The sequence below is a fragment of the Lotus japonicus genome, chromosome 2 (genome assembly GCF_012489685.1).
Source record: "Lotus japonicus ecotype B-129 chromosome 2, LjGifu_v1.2".
Taxonomy (NCBI): Eukaryota; Viridiplantae; Streptophyta; class Magnoliopsida; order Fabales; family Fabaceae; genus Lotus; species Lotus japonicus.
This window is the reverse complement of record NC_080042.1, coordinates 59,868,320-59,893,918: the sequence shown is the minus strand read 5'-3', so window position 1 is coordinate 59,893,918 and position 25,599 is coordinate 59,868,320. Positions and strand designations below refer to the sequence as shown.

At 39.2% G+C, this 25,599-nt stretch overlaps 2 protein-coding genes across 2 annotated transcripts; one reads left to right on the top strand and one right to left on the bottom strand.

Annotated features, from left to right (window-relative positions):
* Positions 1-14,665: 14,665 nt before the first annotated feature.
* LOC130738598 (TMV resistance protein N-like) lies at positions 14,666-19,550 on the bottom strand. The gene is made up of 4 exons (XM_057590663.1): positions 18,846-19,550; positions 17,539-18,643; positions 17,116-17,367; positions 14,666-16,161 (listed from the first exon to the last, which is right to left on the bottom strand). The coding sequence occupies exons 1-4, from the start codon at positions 19,316-19,318 to the stop codon at positions 15,241-15,243; spliced, it is 2,751 nt and encodes a 916-aa protein (XP_057446646.1). The 5' UTR covers positions 19,319-19,550; the 3' UTR covers positions 14,666-15,240.
* A 133-nt stretch (positions 19,551-19,683) lies between these two features.
* Positions 19,684-25,159, top strand: LOC130738599 (mitochondrial inner membrane protein OXA1-like). The gene is made up of 5 exons (XM_057590664.1): positions 19,684-20,437; positions 21,406-21,496; positions 21,823-21,870; positions 23,818-23,872; positions 24,935-25,159. The coding sequence occupies exons 1-5, from the start codon at positions 20,103-20,105 to the stop codon at positions 25,036-25,038; spliced, it is 633 nt and encodes a 210-aa protein (XP_057446647.1). The 5' UTR covers positions 19,684-20,102; the 3' UTR covers positions 25,039-25,159.
* The last annotated feature ends 440 nt before the right edge of the window (positions 25,160-25,599 follow it).

Below are 25,599 nucleotides of genomic sequence, written 5' to 3'. Positions count from 1 at the left end.
GACGGTGGTGAGAGCGGTGAGGCTGTTGGAGAGGGAGAAAGAAGCGGTGGAGAGAGAGAGAGAGCGATGCAGAGATGGTGGTGAGAGATCGATGGTAGAATGTTGGCTTCTCCCTCGCCGCTAGCACCTTCCTCTGGCGCTGAGATCCAACTACGGACCCATGTCGAGTCGAGGGCTTTCTTGGCCCATGCGGCGGAGACGCGGAGGGTCGCTGTTGTGCCTGAAGCAGCGAGGGCGTGGAGGTAGGGGAGGGCTTCGGAGATTCCGCCGTAGCCGACGAGGCCCGCGATCTCGGCGAGAGTGGGGGAGAACGAGAGGAGGAAGATGAAGGTATGAAAAACGGTAGAAAGGGGGGGGTTTGAATAACGTTTTCAAGATAAAGCTTCCACCTTAAAGATTTTGACAAATCTTTCGAGAACTTAGGTGCTAAAGATAAGAGATAGAAAAGCACACAAGGATTTTATCCTGGTTCACTTGATAAATCACTCAAGCTACTCCAGTCCACCCGTTAAGGGGATTTCTTCCTTCTTAGAATGAAGGCAATCCACTAATCAGGTAAGAGTTACAACTGCACTTGAAACCTACAAGTGACTAACAATTACACTGACTTAGCTCACACTAAGATTCACTCTCTTAGTCTTCTCTAGGATCCGATCAACCTTGATCTCCTAAAGGAACTAAACAAACTGTTTATCAAAGAATTGTTTACAAGTGATTTGCTTCTAAAAAGCTAATAGTAAACTCAATGAATTTCAGATGAAAGAAAGCTTAGAAGAATTTGAATTTGTCTTGCGCGTATGTGAATGCTTCTAGCCGCTTCTTTCAGTCTTCAGCCTCTTTATATACTCCAAGGATTAGGGTTGAGCGTTGCATGGGAAATGCTACCGTTGGAGGGCAGTTCTGGAAAATCCAGCTTCTGCTGTGTCTGAGACTGTTAGGTAGGTCGTCAGGAAGGTACAGTTGCTTTTGTACTTGGATAGGGACTTGACCTTTAAACCTAGGAGACTTCTGATCAGGAGAAAGCTTCATGTTGGAACTTGTGAAGCCGGTTGATCAGAGTCAGAGGGAAAGCCCAGATCCTCTGACCATTGTTTCTTCTGATTCTGAACTCAGAGGGAAGTACATGGTCTTCACTCTTCAGAGTATCTTGCTTTTGGACATCAGAATTTCACTAATCAGCTTCTGGATCTTCAGAGTCTTCTACACCATCAGAATATCTGAGCCTTCAGTGTTTCTTGGTTATCATACTTTCTGGATCTTCAGAACTTCTAGTGACTGAGTCCACATCAGAGTTTGTATAACTTCAGAACTTCTGAAGCTTTTCCACTGTTCATACTGAACATGGTGAATGCGAAAGCGTTGCTTGGGTCGCTCTTTATACACAGTGCTTCTGATTTGTGTGAGATTGAGTTGAGGTCAGAGCCTGTAAATAGCACACTCAGAAAAACACGTTAGAGTACCACAATTGTTCATATCAAAAGGTTAACTTGTAATCATCAAAACATAGAGTTGTACTACTAGATCAAAACTTGATCTTACAATCTCCCCCTTTTTGATGATGACAAAACTAAGATTTTTGATGAACAATTCTTAAACATTAAACTGAATTCACTCAGAGTTTAGAGATATAGAGTAAGACTTATCCTGATGTGAATAGTTTATCTTGCTCATTCTGAATTCAAGTCACTGCTTGATTCTGAGCTTAGCTCCCCCTGAATCTAATACTTGATGAAAACATTAGTAAAGTCTAGATTCTGAGCAAAATGATATAAGAGTTCAGAGTGAAAAACTTATGACATAGATGAAAATAGAGTAATCAAAGCGCATAAGTAATCAGAGTCACGGACAAGGTATCAGAGTCTTGGGTATCAGAGTCAAATTAGAATCACTTCGGAGGAAGTGAAATGTATTCCTTGTATTTGCCCAGTGACACATCTATGGTCATAAAGGTGGAACTCTTAAATTCTCCAAAAGAAAAATAAATCACACTAACACATCTTACACATCAAAAACTGGGTTTACCCCCCCTTTTTGTCATAAGCAAAAAGCTTGGGGTGTGAAAAACTTAGCTTGAAGTACAAGGTACTCCCCCTTAGAGAAGGTCTAAGTTTAAAGACAATTAAAACGATGCATGAATCAGAGTTAGGCGAAATAAATAGAAGAGTTAATGCAAGAGAAGAACGTTTACCACCGGCCAAGGGAGTAAAGAGGAGGGTCAGTTACCAAGAACTTAACCTCGAGAAACTGTAGGAGCATTAACTTTCAGAGAGAAAGTGAAGCCTATATAAAGCGTTGGAGAGAGGGGTAAGCTTCACAACATCATACCAGAGAAAAATGGCATCATACATGATCGCATTAGAGGAGCTGAGAAAGAGAGCCTTTGAGGAGGACTTGTTTCTCAACATTAGGCATCCAGAGGGTACAACAACCATCTCAGAGCTAACACGGACACTGCTGGAGGAGGACCTGCGTCCAGAGTTGAAGAGAGACTTGAGGGAATTTCTTGCCTTCGTGGAGGAGGTGCAAGAACTCAGCCAGCTTGAACTAAAGCTGCTGGAAGAAAAAGAGATCTTGGAAAAGAAGCTCAAGACTGCAGAAGAGATTCTGGAGAGGGATGAGCTAAAAGACAGGCTCAACAACATCCAGTATGCACTGGAGCGTCTGGAGAAGGAGAGGTCAGAGCAGCGCCAGGAGTGCAGAAGAATGAGGAGGGATCCTCCATTCTAGGATTTTAGGAAAAAGAAAAAAAAATGTATGATGTAAAAGCGGTTATGATGAATAATAAAAAAAAATTTGCAAACATAATGTCAGATATATATATATATATATATATATATGCATAGATAATCACAAACGAGCAAAGTAAAGATTAACAAGAAAGAGCCAGAGGTTAACGAAATAAAACACAGGTAAAGAAAAAGAAATCAAAACGAAGAGATCCTAAAGCTAGGGTTTATCAGATCGACGCAGAAGTTCCATCATCATTTGCTTCATTTCAATCAGCAGAGACTCATGAGTGTCAAGACGTTGTTCCACAATGTCGAGTCTGGACGAGTTTGGCTGTGTAGAACTAGAAGGAACATTCTGAGCAGCGTGAGGAGCTGGAGTGGAAGCAGAAGCAGCAGGAGTAAAAACTACGGGTGCAAGTGCTTGGCATCTAAGAGCTTCAGCCTCAGCTTCAAGTCGTTCTGTCTCTAATCTGGCTTGTTCAGCTTGAGCTGCTGCTTGACGTGCAGCTTCTTCTGCTTGTTCTTTCTTTCTTTTGGCTTCTTCAATAGCTTCAAGTAGCTTATGTCTCTGTTCTTGTTCATAAAGAGCCACCCTTCTAGCAAACCTTTGCTTTGCAGCCTCGATCCTCTGACTTCCCTCTGCATTCAGTAGCTGCATCATAACGGGAACTTGAGCCACTAGCCAAGTGCTCAGATTGTTCCACTCTTCAGCCACATGTTCAGCATTCTCGCTTAGGTCAGTCTGACCTTGCACATTGCGTAGCATCAATGAGGCTTCATGATGGAAAATATTTATGCACTCAGAGAGAGATGTGGGTCGGAGGTGAGTGTAAGGAATGATAGAGAGGTTGGTTTCAGGAGAGGCTGGGTGATTGCTGCTGTGAGCTTCAGAGGTACCTTGTGGAGAGCCAATGTTAAACATTTGAGCATTTGGTTCAGAGGTTCCAAGGTGAGGTTCTGAAGTTTCAACCAGAGGATGGGGTGATCTAACTGAGGAGTGGTTAGACACAGATTGTTCTGGTTCAGGTTCAGGTTGAACAGGCTCTTGTTGGTCAGGGGCAGGGTGAGCTTGTTGAGCCAAAGGGTCTGCCTCATGTAAAGGATTGGCCAAGATAGGTTCATCTGGGTCAACTAGACGTTCAGGTCTTGGGCCAGGATATCTCCTAGGGCTTGGACAAGTGAGATAATATTCTTCTAAGGTAGACACCTTTTCTTTTCTAACTTCCATGAATTTTCGAAGGGATTCAGAGTTGTTGGAAGGAGAAGAGTCAGCAACATTTGTTGGGAAGGATACAGGTGTAAGGGCTGTGGAAGAGTCTGTATCCGTGGTTCTGGGAGCCAGACGTTCTGATGCTCTTGGGACAGAGTGATCAGAGGTTCTGGGTCTAGGTTCTGTTTGGTTAGGCTCTGGTTTCTCAGGGATGATGGGTTCAGAAGTTAATGGGTTGTACTGGATGGTAATGGGAGAGGTTGGTTCATCTGGCCTAGAGGGTTGGTTCTGGAGCAAATTCCAGAGAGGTGCTTCAGTAGGAGAAAGTTGGAAAAATGAAGACCTTGGGGAATGTGGTGGAGAGGTGGTTTGTGCAGCTGGTTGGGACTCAGGAATGGGAGTGAGTGGATTTGAAGATTGTTTGAGCATGGCTGATATGGGAAGTGCATCAAATAAATTCAAATCATCATCAGAAGCAACTGCAGACTTACTTGATTGTGCTGATGATCTTGTCACTCTAGCAGGAGTTTCAATCCTTCTGATCACTTCAGCAGCTGGTTCCACCCGAGTAGGCTTCATCACAATTCTGACCTGCTTCTTCTTCTTCTTAGGAGAAGGAGGACCATCCTCATTATCACCATCATCACCATCATCTGGCTTGCTGGTTTCATCATGTTTTCTCTTGGATTGACCAGCCTTCTTCCCTTTGGTCAGAGGGACATCTGATTCCTCAGAAGATTCTTCTAGGATCATCTTCCTCTGAACTTTCTTCTTGATAGGAGAAGGAAACTCTGGAGCTGGCGGCAGTCTGCTGAAGAATTCATCGAGATCAATTTCATAGCCTTGAGCCCTTAGGTCTTCAACATAGCACCTAATGGCTTCAGGATTGTCTGCCTGTGTCCACAGAGGGTAGTCATTCAGAGGCACCCTTCTACTTCTGATTTCAGAAGATGTGTCTTCATGGGCAGGAGCAATCTTCTTCTTGACTAGGCCCATTTTCTTTAGAGAATTCGCAGTGAAGACATCACTGACAATGGTGGTCAGATCCTCTGTGCATCCAGCATTGACCAGATCTTGAATGAGGCCACTCTCAATGAAGAGATCAGACAACAGTCTCCCAAAGGGGATATACTTGATTGCTGACTTGATGGAGGCAGTAGTCCTAGACTTCCGGATACACTCCTTCAAGTAGGAGAACAGGAAGTAGGGAAGGCAGATCTTCTTCTTGTCTTGGATGAAGAACAACATCGCCTTCTGGTTGAAGTTGATGTAGTCTGGGGAACTGCCCTTTGGTCTCTGGTTTATGCAGTTGAGCAGAATCTTGTGCCAGATCCTGAGCTTGGGATGAAGGTCCATCACTTTGTAATTAGTCTTGCCCGGTTTGTAATTGGTGTACAGGGCCTTGTTGGTCTCATCCTTCGTCTTGGGTTTCAGCTTCGATTCAGTGAATTGGAAACGATACCCAAGAGCAGTTTCTGCACCCAGCAGATTCACGAAAGACTTCTCTGTAATAATGATCTTCCTTCCAAGAATGTGAGATACCACCTGAGTATCATCGCAGTCGGCGTGCTTCCAGAATTCCTTGATCAGTTTGTCATACACCGGTCCTCGAAGCCTGTTGAAGTAATTTTCCCAACCTTGAGCTTGGACTTCAGGACGAAGATCATACCCATTTGTAGCAAGATTGTCGAGGTCGAATCTCCATTCTGCCAGTACTTGAAGTTCCTCAGGAGCATATACGCAGTGAACGGCACAGCCCCGTTCTGCAATCGGAATAATCTGCTCTTGAGCTTGACCTTGATCTTGATTCGGATTCTCAGGACCCCTTTGACCTGTTGCTAGACCAACTACCATATGAGGGAACTGGGTTGCATCTGCAGTAGCTCTTCTGGTTTGACTCACCATTTTCGGAGCGGTTGAAGGTTTAGGTAGAAGATGAAGGTTGAAAGATGAAGAGAGATCGAGAGAGAAATCGAGGGTAAGCGGTTTTGAAATTGCAGAAGAGAGAGAGAGAGAGAGTAAAAACCGAAAGTGAAGGAGATCGTGTGTGTATAGTGGGTTTTGACAAATAACCGTTGTTGATTCAAAAAGCAATTTAAAATCAACGGTTGAAAATTAAACATAGATAGTAACAGTAAATACACATATCACACACAGGAGAGAAGCACATCTACACGCAACATGACAGACTGTCACACGGGCACAAGGAACTATGCATCAGAAATACTGACACACGTGTTGCTGTCTCAGCTTCAGAGTCAGTACCAAAGGGTACACACACTCTGATTGAGTTACCTTCTGGACTAGACATCTTCTGATCAAGAAGTATCATAGTCAGAGGTTCTGATCCATCTTCACTCTGGACAAAAGTCCATGTTCAGATTTTTCAGAATAAAATTAAATCTATCCTCTACTAAGGGCTTTGTAAAGATATCTGCCCATTGATGGTCAGTATCAACAAACTTCAGAAGAAGTACGCCCTTCTGTACATAATCTCTAATAAAGTGATACTTTACCTCAATGTGCTTTGCCCTTGAATGCAAGATAGGATTCTTACTCAATGAGATTGCAGCAGTGTTATCACTATAGATTGGGATATTGCTCTCAAGGATCTGATAATCCTCCAGCTGATGTTTCATCCAGAGCATCTGAGTGCTGCATATTGCTGCTGAGATATATTCTGCCTCTGCAGTTGATAGTGCAATGGTTGATTGCCTCTTGCTTGTCCATGAGACTAGATTGCTTCCCAGAAATTGACAATTTCCAGAAGTACTTTTTCTCTCTGTTCTAACTCCAGCATAATCAGCATCACAATAACCTGAAAGCTTATACTCTGATGTTTTCTTATACATCAAGCCAAGGTTAGTGGTGCCTTTCAGATACCTTAGGATCCTCTTAACAGCAGTTAAGTGGGTTTCCCTTGGATCTGATTGGAAACGAGCACATAAATGAACACTAAATAGTATGTCTGGCCTAGATGCAGTTAAGTATAGAAGTGAACCTATCATGCCACGATAGAGCTTCTGACATACTTTACCACTTTTATCTTCTTTCTCCAGAATGCATGTAGGATGCATTGGAGTCTTGGCCACTGTAGATTCCAGCATATTGAACTTCTTCAGAAGTTCTTTAGTGTACTTGCTCTGATGGATTGGTGTTTGATCAACTTGTATTCCCAGAAAGTACGTTAATTCTCCCATCATACTCATCTCAAATTCAGCCTGCATCATCTCAGAAAATTCTTTGCATAGAGATTGATTAGCAGAACCAAATATAATATCATCAACATAAATTTGCACAATTAAGATATCATCTTTATAAGTCTTGCAAAAAAGAGTTGTATCTACTTTACCCCTTACAAACTCATTCTCCAGAAGGAATGAGCTGAGTCTCTCATACCATGCTCTGGGAGCTTGCTTCAGACCATAGAGTGACTTCTTCAATTTGAACACATGGTCTGGCTTCTTCTCATCTTCAAAACCTGGGGGTTGATGAACATAGACTTCCTCTGAAATATAACCATTTAGGAAGGCACTCTTCACGTCCATCTGATGTAGAACTATGTTGTGATTCACTGAGAAAGAGATCAACAGTCTGATTGCCTCTAGTCTTGCTACTGGAGCAAATGTTTCAGTGTAGTCTATTCCTTCCTGCTGGCTGTAGCCTTGAGCAACTAGCCTTGCCTTGTTTCTGACTACATCTCCTTTCTCATTCAGCTTGTTTCTGAATACCCATTTTGTTCCAATTACATGGACACTCTCAGGCTTCTTCACTAAGCTCCAAACATCGTTCTTGGAGAATTGATTCAATTCTTCTTCCATGGCCAGAATCCAATCCTTGTCCTGAAGAGCTTCATCTATGGACTTGGGTTCAATTAAGGACACCAATCCTTTCAGACTGAGCAAAGTCTCTTCAGAGGGTCTGAAGGCTGATCTGGTTATGACTGGTTCGTCTTTGTTGCCCAGAATCAATTCCTTAGGGTGAGCTGCAGTGATTCTGCTCTTCTTCAGAGTTTGTGAGTCAGAGGGACCAGCTTCTTCCTCTGGTTCATCTTCCTATGGCTCAGCTTCCTCTGGAGCTTTGCCTTTGTCAGAAACATTAATGCTTAAATCTGCAAACTTCTCAACTAGCTTTAACTGGTCAGAGTCAAGCTTATCGTCAAATCTAACATGAATAGATTCTTCAATAGTCTTAGCATCAGTATTATAAAATCTAAAACCTTTAGATCTCTCAGAATAACCAAGTAATAGACATTTAGAAGATTTAGCATCAAATTTATGCAATCTATCCTTAGTATTGAGAACATAACAAACACAACCAAAAGGATGAAAATAAGAAATGTTGGGTTTTATGTTCTTCCACAATTCATAGGGAGTCTTATTCAGAATTGGTCTCACAGAGATTCTGTTCTGAATGTAACATGCTGTATTTACTGCCTCTGCCCAAAAATGCTTAGCCATGCCAGTTTCTTGGAGCATGGTTCTAGCCATCTCCTGAAGAGTTCTGTTCTTCCTCTCAACAACACCATTTTGTTGAGGAGTTCTGGGACAAGAGAAATCATGTGCAATTCCATAGGAATCAAACAGACTCTCAAACTTGTCATTCTCAAACTCTCCACCATGGTCACTTCTGACACGCACAATCCTACAAGCCTTCTCGTTTTGCACTTGTGCAATGAAGGTAGAGAACACAGCATGAGACTCATCCTTGCGGGTTAGAAACTTTACCCATGTCCAGCGGCTATAGTCATCAACGATAACCATCCCATATCTCTTGCCACCTATAGACTCAGTTTTCACTGGTCCAAAAAGGTCGATATGCAGAAGTTCCAACGGCCTTGAGGTTGAGACAACATTCTTTGCCTTGAAAGGGACTTTTGTGAATTTGCCTTTCTGACATGCTTCACAAAGAGCGTCTGAAGCGAACTTCAGATTGGGTAAGCCCCTGACAAGGTTTAGCTTGCTCAGCTGAGAAATCTTTCTCATACTGGCATGCTCTAACCGTCTATGCCATACCCACTGCTCTTCATTAACAGACAGAAGGCACTTCACATTCTGAGCCTCCAACTCAGATAATCTGATCTTATAAATGTTGTTCTTCCTCTTGCTGTTAAACAGAACAGAGCCATCGATTTGACTTACAGCCCGGCAGGACTTTTGATTGAATATAACATCATAACCTTTGTCAGCTAATTGACTTATAGACAATAAGTTATGTGTTAAGCCGTCCACCAATAACACATTATCAATGCATGGACTACTATCTACACAAATAGTACCAGTACCAACAATTTTACCCTTTTCATTTCCTCCAAAGCCAACTTCGCCTCCAGGCTTAAGTTTTAGCTCTTGGAACATACGCCTTTCTCCCGTCATGTGACGCGAGCATCCACTGTCCAGATACCATGATTGGTGTTTCAGTGGAGCTATCAAGGATATCTGCAACATAGATAATCTTGTCCTTAGGTACCCACTTTCTGGGTCCTTTCTTGTTAGTTACCCCAGAGGTTCTGATCACCTTGGGTGTCTCAACATGATATTTTAAAGGAATATTTGCATGATATTTAGACATAGAGAAAGATCCCTTTTTAAGAGGGTTTTTAGCAACTTTAGCAGGTAAAGGATCAGGCAATATGGTACCAGAGGGAACAAAGCATTCATACAAGGATTTAGCTTTAGACACAGAGGGCTCATTTCTAATTGGTTTAGAATAGCCAATGCCATGCATTCCATTTCTGCTTACGCCATAGATCATTGAAGCCATTAAGCTTCTATCCACGCTTTTAGCTAGGAATCTTTGAAAAGACTTTTCATACTTAGACTCATTTCTACAATCAGAGGCATCACAAGCAACAATTTCTTCTAACTTAGCAATCTGGTTCTTAAGCACAGAGTTAGAATTGATCAAAGCATGATTATCATTTTTCAAATCAGAAATAATTTTCTCATGTTCGGAAGGAGTCTTGGAAACAGCAGATAAGTCCTTTTTCAGCTTCTTATGCTTAGACAATAAGGAGTTATACTTATCCATGATATCAGACAATGCATGTTTCAGTTCAGAGGTAGAGAAAGAAGCGAATACCTCATTTTCATCGTCTGAGTTAGGATCTCCTTCTGATTCTGAGTCAGAGTCAACAGCTCCCTTTGACTCTGCTTCTTTGTCTTTGACAATAGCCATGAGTCCTTGGACTTCACCATCAGAGTCAACATCCTCTGACTCTGATTCATCAAATGTCACCATCAGACTCTTCTTTGTCTTGAAGTGCTTCTTTGGCTTCTTGTCCTTCTTCAACTTTGGACAGTCACTTTTGTAGTGCCCTGATTCTTTGCACTCAAAGCATGTGACCTCCTTAAGTGAGGACTTCTTCTGACCTGAGGATTCAGACTTTCCTTTTGCCTTTCCAGAGCCTTTATATTTGCTCTGCCTGTGCTTCCAGATGCGATTGAGTCTCTTGGAGATCAGAGTCAGCTCATCTTCATCAGAATCTTCTGATGCTTCTTCAGATTCCTCTTCTTCAGCTTGAAGAGCTTTTGACTTCTCAGCCTTAGCCTTTTCAGATTTAGATTTCAAGGCTATGGACTTTTTCCTCAGATCTTGCATCTCTGAGCGCTTCAGCTCATAGCATTTCAAAATGCTTATGAGTTCTTCTAAACTCATATTCTCAACATCTCTCGTGAGCTCTATTGAAGTCACTAAAGGCATCCAACTTTCAGGAAGACACCTGATGACCCTTATGACATGATCTTTTGTTGTGTAGCTCTTGTTGAGAGGTCGTATGCCAGCTACAAGCAACTGAAATCTGGAGAACATTTCTTCAATGGACTCATTTGGCTCCATGATGAAGGATTCATACTTTTGGATTAAAGACAATGCCTTTGATTCTTTGACTTTCTTGTTTCCTTCATGAGACATCTTCAGAGATTCGAAAATGCCTTTCGCAAACTCACGATCTGTAATCTTCTGGTACTCTTCATAGGAAATAACACTTAGAAGAATTGCTCTTGCTTTGTGATGTTGTGAGTACAACTTCTTTTGATCTGCAGTCATCTCTGACCTTGGGATCTTCTTGCCATCTGCATAAACTGGACGCTCGTAGCCATCCACAATAATATCCCAGAGATCTGCATCGAAACCCAGAAAGAAACTTTCCAGTCTATCTTTCCAATATTCGAACCTTTGACCGTCGAACATAGGAGGCTTTGCATTGTAACCATCTCTTTGAGTTTCACTGGTGGTGGCAGCCATTGTTTTTCACACCGGCCCAGATCACTGAACACTGTTAGGTGTGGTAATCAGAACTTGCGCTCTGATACCAATTGAAGGTATGAAAAACGGTAGAAAGGGGGGGGGTTTGAATAACGTTTTCAAGATAAAGCTTCCACCTTAAAGATTTTGACAAATCTTTCGAGAACTTAGGTGCTAAAGATAAGAGATAGAAAAGAACACAAGGATTTTATCCTGGTTCACTTGATAAATCACTCAAGCTACTCCAGTCCACCCGTTAAGGTGATTTCTTCCTTCTTAGAATGAAGGCAATCCACTAATCAGGTAAGAGTTACAACTGCACTTGAAACCTACAAGTGACTAACAATTACACTGACTTAGCTCACACTAAGATTCACTCTCTTAGTCTTCTCTAGGATCCGATCAACCTTGATCTCCTAAAGGAACTAAACAAACTGTTTATCAAAGAATTGTTTACAAGTGATTTGCTTCTAAAAAGCTAATAGTAAACTCAATGAATTTCAGATGAAAGAAAGCTTAGAAGAATTTGAATTTGTCTTGCGCGTATGTGAATGCTTCTAGCCGCTTCTTTCAGTCTTCAGCCTCTTTATATACTCCAAGGATTAGGGTTGAGCGTTGCATGGGAAATGCTACCGTTGGAGGGCAGTTCTGGAAAATCCAGCTTCTGCTGTGTCTGAGACTGTTAGGTAGGTCGTCAGGAAGGTACAGTTGCTTTTGTACTTGGATAGCGACTTGACCTTTAAACCTAGGAGACTTCTGATCAGGAGAAAGCTTCATGTTGGAACTTGTGAAGCCGGTTGATCAGAGTCAGAAGGAAAGCCCAGATCCTCTGACCATTGTTTCTTCTGATTCTGAACTCAGAGGGAAGTACATGGTCTTCAGAGTATCTTGCTTCTGGACATCAGAATTTCACTAATCAGCTTCTGGATCTTCAGAGTCTTCTACACCATCAGAATATCTAAGCCTTCAGTGTTTCTTGGTTATCAGACTTTCTGGATCTTCAGAACTTCTAGTGACTGAGTCCACATTAGAGTTTGTATAACTTCAGAACTTCTGAAGCTTTTCCACTGTTTATACTGAACATGGTGAATGCGAAAGCGTTGCTTGGGTCGCTCTTTATACACAGTGCTTCTGATTTGTGTGAGATTGAGTTGAGGTCAGAGCCTGTAAATAGCACACTCAGAAAAACACGTTAGAGTACCACAATTGTTCATATCAAAAGGTTAACTTGTAATCATCAAAACATAGAGTTGTACTACTAGATCAAAACTTGATCTTACAGAAGAGGCCGCAAAGGGTCTCGCCAGAGCGGAGGCGGGACTTGAGGTTGAGAGGGGAGGCGGTGGAGGTTGCGGCGGAGATGGTGGTGAGGGAGCGAAGATCGATCTGTGAGATACTGATTTCACGTTCTACATTTTGGCAATAATTGTTTTTATTTATTTAATTTTCTGTTTTATTTATTAGTGATGTGGCATCCCATGGGCAAATCTCTCAAATCCACGTCATTTAATTAGTGACACATAGGCTAACTCTGTTAGCAATTTAACAGTAAACTGACGGAGGGACCTAATTTTCACCAATTAAAACAAGTGGGATTAAAATCGCTCGTTTTAAACATTGGGGAGTTAAATTGCACAACCATGATACATAAGGGACCAAAAGTGCAATTAAGCCTTCTCATTAAGTATTGTTTTAGTTTAGTTTCATTTCACCTTTTTATTCATGTGCATGAACCATATATTCGTACCAGAGGGAATCTATACTTTGATGGCCTTCTAAGACCCTTGAAGTCTCAATGGTCACACTCTACCATGTGATTGACTGAGAAATATTGTTGTAATAGAATAGAGCATTCAATGGAGTCCTCATATATGGTCTAGTGTTTTTATTTATTTATCTAGAATACGTATTGTATGTGATTCTTTGCACTTACTTCATCCTTTCTATCTTTAAATAATTAGCTTCAATTAGATATAATTTGATGGCAAGCTCATTTGGTACATAGGTTCTGTAACGCCCCGACTTTCAGGGATCACATTTAATAATCTGCTAAAATAAATATGCAATGTTTTTCAAAAGGATTTATAAACACGAGTATAATTTTTTTTTTCTTCTCAAAGTATTTCCAAATCATGTCATGCCTACTCCCAACTGTAAATAAATTTACATCAAGCCTTGAACAAGGCAAGTACCCGAGGGTAAAGACGAAAGCACACAACTTACAAAACCTAACGAGAAACAGATTCAACAAGGAATCTGTTATGCAACGACACAATAAATCCGACCTACTCCCTACGATCTCCACATCGGGGAACCGCAGGAAAGCAAAGCACCGAAACCTACCCGAAACCTCAAATATAAATTCCTAAAAACATTATGCAAGCTTTAACCAATAATGATAAGTTCTCTATCCCAAGGCTCTAGCCCTACACCCGACTCTATTCTTCGAGTCTTCCACAGTTCTTCAAGTCCTCCTCTCCAACTCGCACACAGGTTAAACTCCATCGAAGATTCGTCATCGCCTAATAGTGTTAAGCGCCCAAACAATAAGTAGCAATCAGAAAGGGTTAACTCCATCGCCTAATAGTGAAAAATGTTGTAGTGAGTTCAAGGAAGAAGATTTTGTTATAGAAGAGGTGTTCGAGCAGGTGCAGTTCAAGGCTTTAATAGTTTAATGTTCACATGCATATATATTATTTATGACTATCTTTGTTAAGACATTTTCATTTTATGATTCTGACTTGTATTTTGCGTAAATATAAAAGAATAAAAAGTTATATATGATTTCTATTTTTATAAATTTAATTATTTATTTTTTACTAAAATACTTTAGATAATGTTGGACGGTTCAAATAGATTTAGGTTAGGGCGGTCGTGTAGGTCAGCTAAGCAAATTAACGTAATAATTCTCTATTCAAGCGTTTACTTGAGGAAGAGACTCTATTCTCAATGCAGGTTTCTTAGTGATTGCGATTGAGAAGTTGAAGATGAGTAAGTGACTCCAACTAAGATAACAACTAAAATGGATCAAAGAAAGGTCGTAAACGACCGAAAGTAATGACAGAAACCTGAATAAATAAAGTGCTAAAAACTAAATAAATGAAGGGCTGAAATGATAAAGTGCAAGAAAATAAAAGACATGTGAATGAGGGAAATTTGTAAGTTGTATTATTGTTGGAGTACGTGTTTTACAAATGACTCTCCCTTTATATAGAGTGTATTTTATGAGTAAGATGTTCTTAAATGAGAACATGAAAATAATTTACGATAGTTAGATTTAATTATGAATAGTCGAGATTAAAACTCATGTGACTTTTATATAAAGGTCACATTACATTTATAAGTGGTCAGTGACTATGAAGTTGTTTTAATCTTAGTCAATCATGATTAGATGTAACCGTCGTGAATTACTCCGATATAAAAATATATTTCTCATGAGATACATCTCATATACAATACATCTCATACACACACACATATATAATGCCAAATGTAATTTTATTGAGAACATTAGAATAAATCATAACCGATAGATCTAATCGGAAACGATCTCGATTAAAACAAATTAATAGTCATGTGATTACTTAAAAAAGTCATGTGACAAAAGTCACATAAGTGTCATTAAGCCTAAACCACTCATTGATGACTAGGCTGAATTGCCTTGTTCTCCACTGCAACATATATAGTGTTATCTTGGGAGACTTCTTTGGGAACCAAAAAGACGTTACTTACAAACCACAAGCGGAAAAGTGTATACACGAAGGTCTAAAGACTTCCAGTGAAATCATTGAGGCTTTTGCTCTAAGACTAAACATCAAGAACCAAAATTATTTAGGAACTAATATCTCTTTCCAACCGATACTTCATCTCCATTGTCCATATGGTTCCATAAAACTGAAATCCCCAACAATGCTACTGCAAAGCAGCACTTCTTAAACATTTGGTTATTTGTTGCAGTTCCCTTTCTAACATGGCATGTCTATGACATGTTGGCCACCACTACCAACTTCTGGTTGGGAATCCAAAGAGGAATATATAACATGACCTCCATTACCATCATCTAGTGGGGAAATCAGAAGAGGAATGCATAACAACGAGGGGACAGCCGAAGATTATGGCAACCAAAATCAGCACCCAGTTGATGGTCACCAGTTGAACAGTAAAGCAGCCTAGGAAATAAGCAAACATACCAATCTCATATCCAGACTTAATCAGTTTGGACAAACTCAGTGAAACCAAAGCAAAGGCCGCATTAGCAACCAAGCTCTTTATTTCAGGTTTCCCATCCACAGCTTTATCGTATAAGAATGAGTACACTGAGATGATCATCAAAACCACAAATAGAACATAGCTTTGGAGCTGACCTTGCTGCCTTAAGAGTGAGAGCTGCTTCGCAAACAATACAGTGGTACAGACAACCACGGAAAAGACACAGTAAAGAAGGAGCTTGAAAAGGTTCCACCTACCAATTAAACGTTTGAAAGAAGGGCTTAGAGCATGACATAACAGGCCTACTAAACTTGATGCAAGGCCAACAAGTCTCCACCCCATCTTAGCTCGCAGTGCAGGCTGCAACATAACTTGAGAATCCCTTAGAGAAATCGGCAAAACCCCAGGAACACTTTGCAAAAGGCCAACAAATCTCCACCCCGTCTGAGCTTGAAAAACCCTCTGTGAAGTCTGCAACATAACTTGAGGAAACTCCTGAGAAGTCAGAAAATTTCCGGGAATGTTCTGTGATGTCTGCAAAAGGCCAATAGGTCTCCACAACGTCTCAGCTTGAAAAAACATCTCTGAAGTCTGCAAAGTAATCTGAGGAACCCCCTGAGAAGTCTGCAGCACTTCAGGAATGCTCTCTAATAAATCCTTCAAAAGTTCTATAGGTTTCCACGTCTTCTTACCTAGCAAAACCCTCTGTAAAATATGCAACTTAAGTGGAGAAACCCTCACATAATTCCGTGGAACATCAGGAACCCTCTGTAGAGCAAGAAACATAACAAGAACCATGAATGTCAGCCTAGGATTAAAAGAGACTGAGAAATTGTGTTTTTTTGTAAGATGCTTTGTGAGAATTGCATGGAAAGAGAGAAAAAGTTTTTCTTATTTACAGTTTTCCTTTTATGTACCTTTTTCACTGAGTCTTGGTTCTAACTTTTCTACCTATTGAATTAGATGCACCTAGGAGTTTGGAATTTACTTTGTTAACTAAATTTATGTCCCAAGAAAGGTGCAAATAAATTCTCCTGCATGTCTGAATTTCAAAAACTCTTTAAACACTTGAAAATTGAAATCATTATTGTGTGTTTTCCAATTCATACATCATTAACTATACTATTTTAGAAAGACACAAGAGACAAGATAGCAGAAATACATGTTCTGGAAACCTCCATCCTGTTTAGATGATCGCAACCCATATATCTATAAAACTTCAACATTTAAGTTCTAGCAACAAGAAAATGCTACTCAGAAACTGAAACATTCTAGGTCCAGCAGTTGTTAATGTTCAAAGTTTAACAATGAGGCAAGGAAAATGGCAACTCTTTCATGGGAGGATAAAGTTAACTGAAAATAATGTTCAGCTATATTTTTCTATCTTTCCTGATTTACAGTAAATTTCTCAAGATTTGATCAATCTGAAATATTGAGATGCTGAAGAGAGGTAAACTTGATGGATGGAAAAGTCTTGAGATTGCTACATTCTTTAGCATCTAAGATTCTAAGTTTGTCCAGAATTCAACATGTTTGTGAATTTCAAATTAAATCTTTTTCCCCTAAATTTGGGACATCAGATACATCATGTATTTGTGTCATGCATTGATCACAGTTAAATAAAGCTCTCAGACATATGAACTTCTGAAAAGAAAAGAAAGTAACAATAATCAACTGAATTATCTTGAATATACAAGACCAGAGGAAAGAACTTATACTTGCCTTTAGTAACTCGGTCGGTTTCCATATAGAAAGTTCCTTCGCATGAAAATCAGATGGTAACTCCTCTGAAGGATATTTCCACCATTCCAATACTCTTAAACTATTAGGAAGATGTATGGGAGCTTTGGAGAAATGACATTTTTTTATAATAAGTGTTCGGAGGTTTTTCATCTTCTTGAAGGCATTCCCATCCCATTTCACTTCTTTATTTAAGGGGAAATCCAGATGTAAGATTTCAGTTTTACCAGTTCCCTGTAACACAAAAAGCACAAATCAACCAAAATATATGTACATATGTAAGATTTCAACATAGAAATTACATATTTCAAAGTGTAAAAAACAACAATGATCTCAGCATATAATAGTCAAAAGAGATAAATAAAAGGTTAAACATGAATAACAAACCATCCACATTAACCTTACCATATTTTCTTCTAAAACATGAACTAAATCTTCAGGGAGCCATAACCTACTGCGTTTCCCAGGCTCTCTTAGTGATTCTTGGCGGACAATGTCTTTGCCCATGTCCTCTATCAAGGGATGTAGTGTTACCTTACCTTCCGAACTAACATTTAAGAGAGATTTTTCAATCAATACTCCAATATGATGTTTGACGTTGTAACCATGATGAGCACAAAGTATATCTTGAACCTCTGCCAAATCATATCCTTTGAAGCAGCAAGCAATGTCAAGAAAGACTCGTTGCTCATCTTTCTCCAAATCATCATAGTTTACTTTAAGTATATTGTGAATTTCATTATGAGGAATTCTTTTCAACCGATCTAATGCATATCTCCATTCCTCCACACTTTTTCCAAACAAATTGGAACCTATTACTTCCAAAGCCAAGGGAAGACCAGAAGAATAAGTTACTGCTTCATTTAAAACTTTTGTGTAACTTGGATTAACATTGCCATATCTAAACGCATTCCACCTGAGCAACTCAAGAGCCTCTGTGTTATTTAACTCTTCTGCCTTGTATATTCTTTCAACCCCATGGACTGCTAGCAAATGTCTATCCCGAGTTGTAATGATAACTCTGCTGCCCAAACCGAACCAATTAGGTCCTCCAACCAAGGCTTCCAATTGCTGTAGTCTGTCCACATCATCTAGAATCAAAAGAACTTTTTTTTCATGGAAGGTATGCTTTATGGCTGAAACTCCTTCTCCCACACTTTCTAGATGAATATCTTTGTTTCCAGCTATGTGAAAAAGGAGCTTCTCTTGGAGATGCATTACCCCATTTCTACGTGAAATTTCACTCACACCATCAAGGAAGCATAAGCTTTCAAACTGATCAGCAATCAAATTATGAACTGCCCGAGCAAGTGTTGTTTTACCTATGCCGCCCATTCCCCAGATCCCTACCATGAGGACACTATCATCAGATCCAACATCCAGAAGCGAGCAAACTTGTTGCAATCGAGAATCGAGGCCAACTGGGTAATTAGCAACACGTAAAGGAAACCGACTAATCCTGCTAGAGATGTCTTCAGCGATCTTCTCAATAAAGTCATGTTCATATCCACTGCTCATTCAGACAAGTTTATGCACTGTCATTATATTGATATTTTTTCATATAATTGCAAATTTGCAATTCAAACTGATTGAAACAAGCATTTCTTTTCTCTTCAAGTATAAACAATAAATTAGGCATTAGGCCAACGATTTTTTCATTTTGGCGAAAAAATTTAAAAGGTGCAAAGATTGGTGAGGAGGTAATAGGGTACCTGTGTTGGACATGGTAGCCGGAAAAATTAGCTGCTTGTTGCAGAGCATTCCTCCATTTCTGCAGTTTCTCCCTATTATCCTTGAACCTCTCCTCATGCTTAGCAAATGCTTCTCCATAAGTCCCTCTCTGATGTCGCACATCAGAAGGATCGACATAATAGAAAACAGGCAATACCAATAGACCCTTTGCCGTGCCACGCTCAATGATGTAGGCGAGTTCATCCAAGCAAAACGAAGAAGAAGCGAAGTTTTCAGAGAGAACAATGATGGCAGTCCTGGAATTTTCAATTGCTTTGAGAAGTGATGGCGTGATTTCACTCCCTTTGTGAAGCTCCCGTTTATCGATGAAGGTGAGGATTCCCTTGTCAGAGAGAGCTTTGTAGAGGTAGCTAGTGAAACCGAATCGAGTATCTGAGTCACTGAAACTGAGGTACACATCGTAGGAGGAGGAGGATGATGATCGAGCCGCCATAACACCTCGCCTGCGCTGCACTCCAATGAATGGTTATTCATCATTCTCATTCTTTTATGGTTGCAGTTGGAGCGCAGACCTCAAAGTCAACTCATGCAAAAACTATATTATAACAGGAAAGCTATGAGTACGCGGTGGTACTGGTATATACACACCGTGGGTACTGTTTGATGGTTTCACTGGACTTAGACTTAGTAGAGAGATGGGTATGCAGTATGCTATTCAATTAGTTGTAGAAGCGTGTGTGTGAACCTAGCTTTGCACTTTATAAAACATGTATGACTTGGTTGGGAAGAAAGAGGAAGATTTCACTGAACTTCAGTCTTTATTTGGGCTATTTGAAGAGGCTTCTGGTCGTCATAATGATTCACTATGTGGGGAGGTCTAGGAATCGATTCCTGACGGGTACAATTTATATTTCCGATGTAAAAAAAAATTATCCGGTTTAGAAACCGAACTCTAAACAGAGATACATACACATATAAAGGAAGGGGAATTCAAAAATCCAGTACAAACTCTTCATTCCTCCATTTTTCTCGGCAACCAAACCATCTACTCCCTCTTTCCCTCAACCGCGAGCTAGGTCACGCTACTCTACCATTCCCGCTTCTCCGAATCTGCGACGGCAACGCCGGAACGAGCGTGAAAACTCGTGATTCAACAACCATTCAATCACTTGCTACCGAAGAAAATCAATCAATGGCTTACAGACGCTGCCTCTTTACAAGAGGGAACCTCACAAACCGGAACCACTACCCATCTTTCAGCTACGTGCTCCACACCAATGAAGGGAAGCAGCGTGAACAGCAAGATGAAAAACCAATTTCAACTAGCGTTGGAAACTTCAACACAATGTCCTTTGGGAGGAGCTACATTAACCGATCATCGGGGTTTCTCGCGGCGTTGTACCCTGGATACAATCTCTGCCGGTTCAGACGAGATTAGTATAATGACTGATGTTGCAGATATTCTCACTGATGTGACCATGGAGGGTGTAGCTTCTCAGTCTCAGGCTCCTGTTGTTAGTGAAGTTGCCATTGCTGCTGCTGATTCTTGTTTGCCGGTACAGATCGCGGAGTATGTGATAGATGCTGTGCATTCCTACACAGGCTTAAACTGGTGAGAATCTGATATGAGCTTTTTGTGCTTGAGGAAAGGCCAGTTTTGATTGGCTTCTAGCTTATGGGGGGTTTTCATTTGGTTCCTAACTAGGGAAAAGTTCTTATAAGTTTTTATATATTTATGAGGAAGTTTGATTAGGGAGCTTCTGATCAAGTTGAGCCATGGGAGCATATTTAAATTTTTCAACTTATGGGAAAATTAGGCAAGTATTTTATAAACTCGATGTCATTGCAAGATTATTTCAATTTTTTTATAAGTCAATGTTAACAAATAAACGCCACAGCGGAACCTCATGTTGGGGTTTTTGGGTCTCTGCCATGGCCGATAGCCTGTCATAATCTGCCATCATTATTTGTTGAATATGTCGGGTTTTTGGCTCTCCGTCAAGGTCTGCAATTCGTTGTTAACAACATTGCTATAATTTCTTGTTGAGAGGTTTATCCAAACTAGCTCTATATTTTAAACAATCTGTCGGAGTTTTGAGGGTATGATGTAATAGTTTGGAATTGGTGTTCATGCATGTAAGTTTCCGTTGGGGATTTTGAGCTCAAGTGGTAAGAGCTAGGGGACATAAAGGTTGGGTGGGATGAAGGGTGAAGGTGAGAATCCTGAGGAGGGACTAATTTACTAACAACTAACATTTGCCTATAAAAAAAAAACCAAGGATTTGGGTTTTGACTATGATTCCTTGAGTTTTTTCTGTCACTAAGTTTGATTTGCTAAGCTAATCATTTTCATTTAATGATATATTTGAATGGGAATCTCTATGACTTTTTAAAGTTTAATGGGGATTTTGGGTTTTGACACTATGTTGGCATTGTTATCCTTGCACTCATTACATTGTATTACTTGATGCATAACCTGGGATCCAATTATTCAATGACCCATTTTTTCATAATTCATGGAAAATTTTATGGCAGAGATTTTGAAAGGAAAGTTTTCACCTTATTGATCCTTTGTTTCAGGTGGGCAGCCATAGTTCTAACAACCCTCTTGATTCAAAGCGCGACTGTACCCGTCTTAATATATCTACTTAAGGCCGCTTCTAAGCTTACAGTATGTATTGCTGCGTATAGCTTCATCTTTGTTTCTTGCTATAATAAAGCAATGGCGATAGTTTTTGCTTGTTCCTTCCTTCTTCATTGTTCTGAATTCTGATTGGGGTAAAGAATATTTAAACATTTGGAGTGACCACTCTGAAATAAGATAGCCTTAACATGGGTTGGATTAATTCCCTCAGTTCATTCTTCTGATCCCTCTTTTCCCCCCTTTTTACAGTAAATTAAAGGATCTTAAGCTTGTTGTAGTTGTTATTTCAATAATGAACTTTTCTATATTCCTATCTATCTTTTTACCTAAGCTCAATGTCTCGTGTGTTGCAGATGATGAGACCACACTTGCAAGAGTTAATGCAACAGATGGAAAGGAAGGTAATTGTTACGATATATTAAGGGTGCCTATATAAATAGGCTTAGGCCTTGTAGAATAGTAATGTTGTTGATAGTTGTGATAATGAAACTCTTCTCTATTCCCCTATTCTCTCTGATCTTCTCCCTCTTTCTCCCTCTCTGATTCTTGTTCGTAACACTCAAAGTGAGCACTTGCCTAATGAGGTTCAGCACTCAAGTGTTTTCGTTTAGAGTTTTAGCAGTGGATAAAATATTAAGTTTACAAACTAGTGTTCAGTGAGATTCAGATTCCCCTTAAGTTAGTATAATGCTTGAAGTAAAAATAAAGAATACACAGCGTTTACTGGTTCACCCCAAATCCTGGGCTACGTCAAGTCCCCTTACTCCTTAAGGGATTTTTTTACTAACTTTGTCAAAGTTATAAGTATTGACTTCGCCTCTTCAGGCTAAGTAGTCTTTCCTTAGCCTCTTCAAGCTAAATTGAGTATTCTTTCGATAGCTTCTCCAATCTATCTTTGAGTGTTCTTTCAATAGCTTCTCCAAGCTATTTTCTTTATCAAAAAGGGGTGTAGATACAAACCTCTTCTAAAACCTACTTGACATTTGCTTTCTACTCAACTGTTGAGAGTTTCTTCTTGGACCTTTAGCTATGAGAAGTTTTTACAAGTTTTCCTAAAAGAAATAAGCAATTAAGAACTTAGGAAAAAACTCTTTGACAGAAGAAAGAATATGAGCTCTTAAGATTCTGATTGACTGTACAGAGAGGTTCAAAAAATGTAAGCTTGATAGCTTGTAGAATTCTCTGTTCGCTCTTCATTCTCCAGTCTTCTAATTTATAGCCTCTGCGAGTCAGCTAGCCGTTTGAAATCATCATTTGCCAAAGGTGTAGGTGTCTTGTCCTATCTCCCAGCTTGTATGAAAAGGTTAAGTAGCTCGGCTCTGCAGTTGTATGATCTCATAGTAGTATATGAATGAGAGAGTCCTTTCTTCAAAGCCGTGTCCAACAAATAGAAACATACCCAGTATTTTGTCTTGACGTAGATTTCCTTTAAGATGCAGGATGATTCTGACGAGAAACAGATTCTGAACGGAACATCAGAATCTGAATGACTTCAGAACGAAGACGATTTTAGATCAACATCTTCAGACTTCGTACTTCAACAACTTCACATCAGCGTGATACTATCAAAAGTTGATCATGAGGCTCTTAATTTTGAAGCTCAGCATTTACCTACAGAAATTTCAATGTACAATGCTAAAACAACTTTTAAATGCATCATCAAAATTTCATCAAGGATATCAGGATCTAACACCTTAGTCATCGTAGGTCACCTAACATGTATATTACTATATATCTTTTGTATATAGTAGCTTTCAAATATAACATGTGATATTTTATTATTATATGGTTTTTACCCATGATTATTTTTAGAGGGTTTCTATTGTGGATCTCCATTGAGATAATTCCCTTGCTGCTGTATCCGCTTTTTGCCCCAAATTTTTGTTAACTATCTTTCAATCTCTAGAAGGATCTCTTTTCCTCCTCCTCTGTAATTCTCCTCTCTCAATTAGGTTTTTTAATCAAAAGTATAGATGATAGTAATCAGAAAAAATAATTGTATGTTTGAAACTAACTGGGAAACCTGAATACTGTTCTCTGTTAACTTTCAACAAAGTAAAGCAACATTCTGTTCCAGTCAGGAAATTTAGTGCATGTTGCATTGAAGGGCATTTTGGCTAAAGCTAAAGTATAATATAGTATAGATATAAATAAGTTATTCATTATCCATTTTCTATCCACATGTATTGGTAATAATAACTTATCTTGCATTTTGTCTGCGATATCAATCTAATGGTGTTTGCCTTATTGGGACAGAAGAGAAGTGCTTGCCTATTTTCTTCTAATTACTGCAGCTTTTGTTTGTCATTCTATGTAGTTTGAACCTTTGTTAATTTATAATTGCACAGGCTATATTTTGTTACTGGCTTACATCAAATTTGCTTACACTGATTTATGGACTTGGTAAGTCACTTCCAAATTTTCTTTTGAAATTATCACTTTGCCATCACCTGCATTTCAATAGCAAGAAAGTTATATTTGTTTGTATAAAATGCATATTGTTCAGGGCATTGATTCCGCAGTGGAATGGGATTCATGATTGCATTTAAGTATGTTAGATCATACAATGCATGCAACTGGAGAATCCATTATACCAGCATCTTGGTATTCTTGTCAAGTATTCTGTTATATATGCATGAGCATGAGAACCAAAAACCTCCTAAGATGAACTTACTTACCGTCTTCCCCTGCTAGTTTCACTTGTTGATCTACTGTTTTAAATATATAAATGAAGTTGAGTGTCTTCATATCCTGTCAGCCCCTCTATTTGAAATCAGCATGTTTTGTAAACTACACCAAGAATTACGATTCCAATCAACATATTATTCTATCCAAAATCACTACTATCTCATTCAAGTATTGCTTTGTCGTCTCAACCTTACCACCTATACGAGTCATATTACACTGTTACATGACCTTGAGAAAACCATATATTCGAGTGTCATCACACTCGTCAAAGTTGTCTTTATGTTCTGACTTCGAGATTGAGGGACTAAATTGATAATGTCATTTTTTTTGAGAAACTATATTGATGTCAATATTTTTGGAGAACCAATATGAAGTAACTTTCTATGATTGGGATATCAGAATCATATTACTCTAACTATACTACAACTGCCTTTACTACTATAAAAGCCCCTACCCATGTTTCCCTTATTTTACATCCTAACAAAACAAGTGTCTCTCTTCAAGGTGCTTGTTTCCTCTTGTTTCTTACCATCGCAAGTCTTTGTGAAACCTTTTGGGGATTAAAATGAGTTACTCTTAAAAAGGATTAGAGTTCCTTAACAGAGGAAATTGTTGGTATGTTTTTAGGACCCATGCATGGCTAAATTTCTTATTATTTATGCATTGAAGTATCTCAGGCTCCATTTTCAACTGTATAGTCGAAAATACAAGTGACCTTTGTTATATTTTCATGTTTTGTTCCTGATCATGCATGCTCTCATGTTTCCAATTTTGCAGTGCTTCAAGATCCTGGTGTAAAGAAAGCTTTGGGTGTTCCTGAAATTCCTGCTGCACCACCCACCAGTCCTCCACAATCTACGACTTCAACAAAAAAATTATAAAAAAATGGAAGTCGTAGTTGCCAGTTACTCTAAAACTGTAAATAAAAAGTTGCACTACGTAATTTAGTATCAAAATTACGCTAGTATTGTAAACAACAATGATATATACACACCTCATCTTTTAAACACTTCATTTCCACATATTTTTGTAACATTATTGCTATAATAGTATTTCAACAACAAGAAAAAGTTGAAAATAGGATAATTAAATTAATGAGCTAAGACCTAATGATTATCGGTCATAGTGATTTAAAAGTAATTGTTTAAATTTCCAAGTCGAGAATTATCTTTAGAAGGCACACTTATAGAGAAATCTTTAACACTCATCACACCTAAGTCATAATTGTGAGACCAATTTTGTACACCAAAATTTAATTAGTGAGTTATGAAAAGGAAGATCATGTGTATATGTTTACCCAGCAGTTAATGGATATTATATAGGTGGATAATAATAACAATAATTCGCTTTATATACTAGGTTTAATTGCATTTTTTTATCTCCCATTATCAAAATAATGCAAATTGTCAATAAAAATTATATACACTATAAATATTAATATT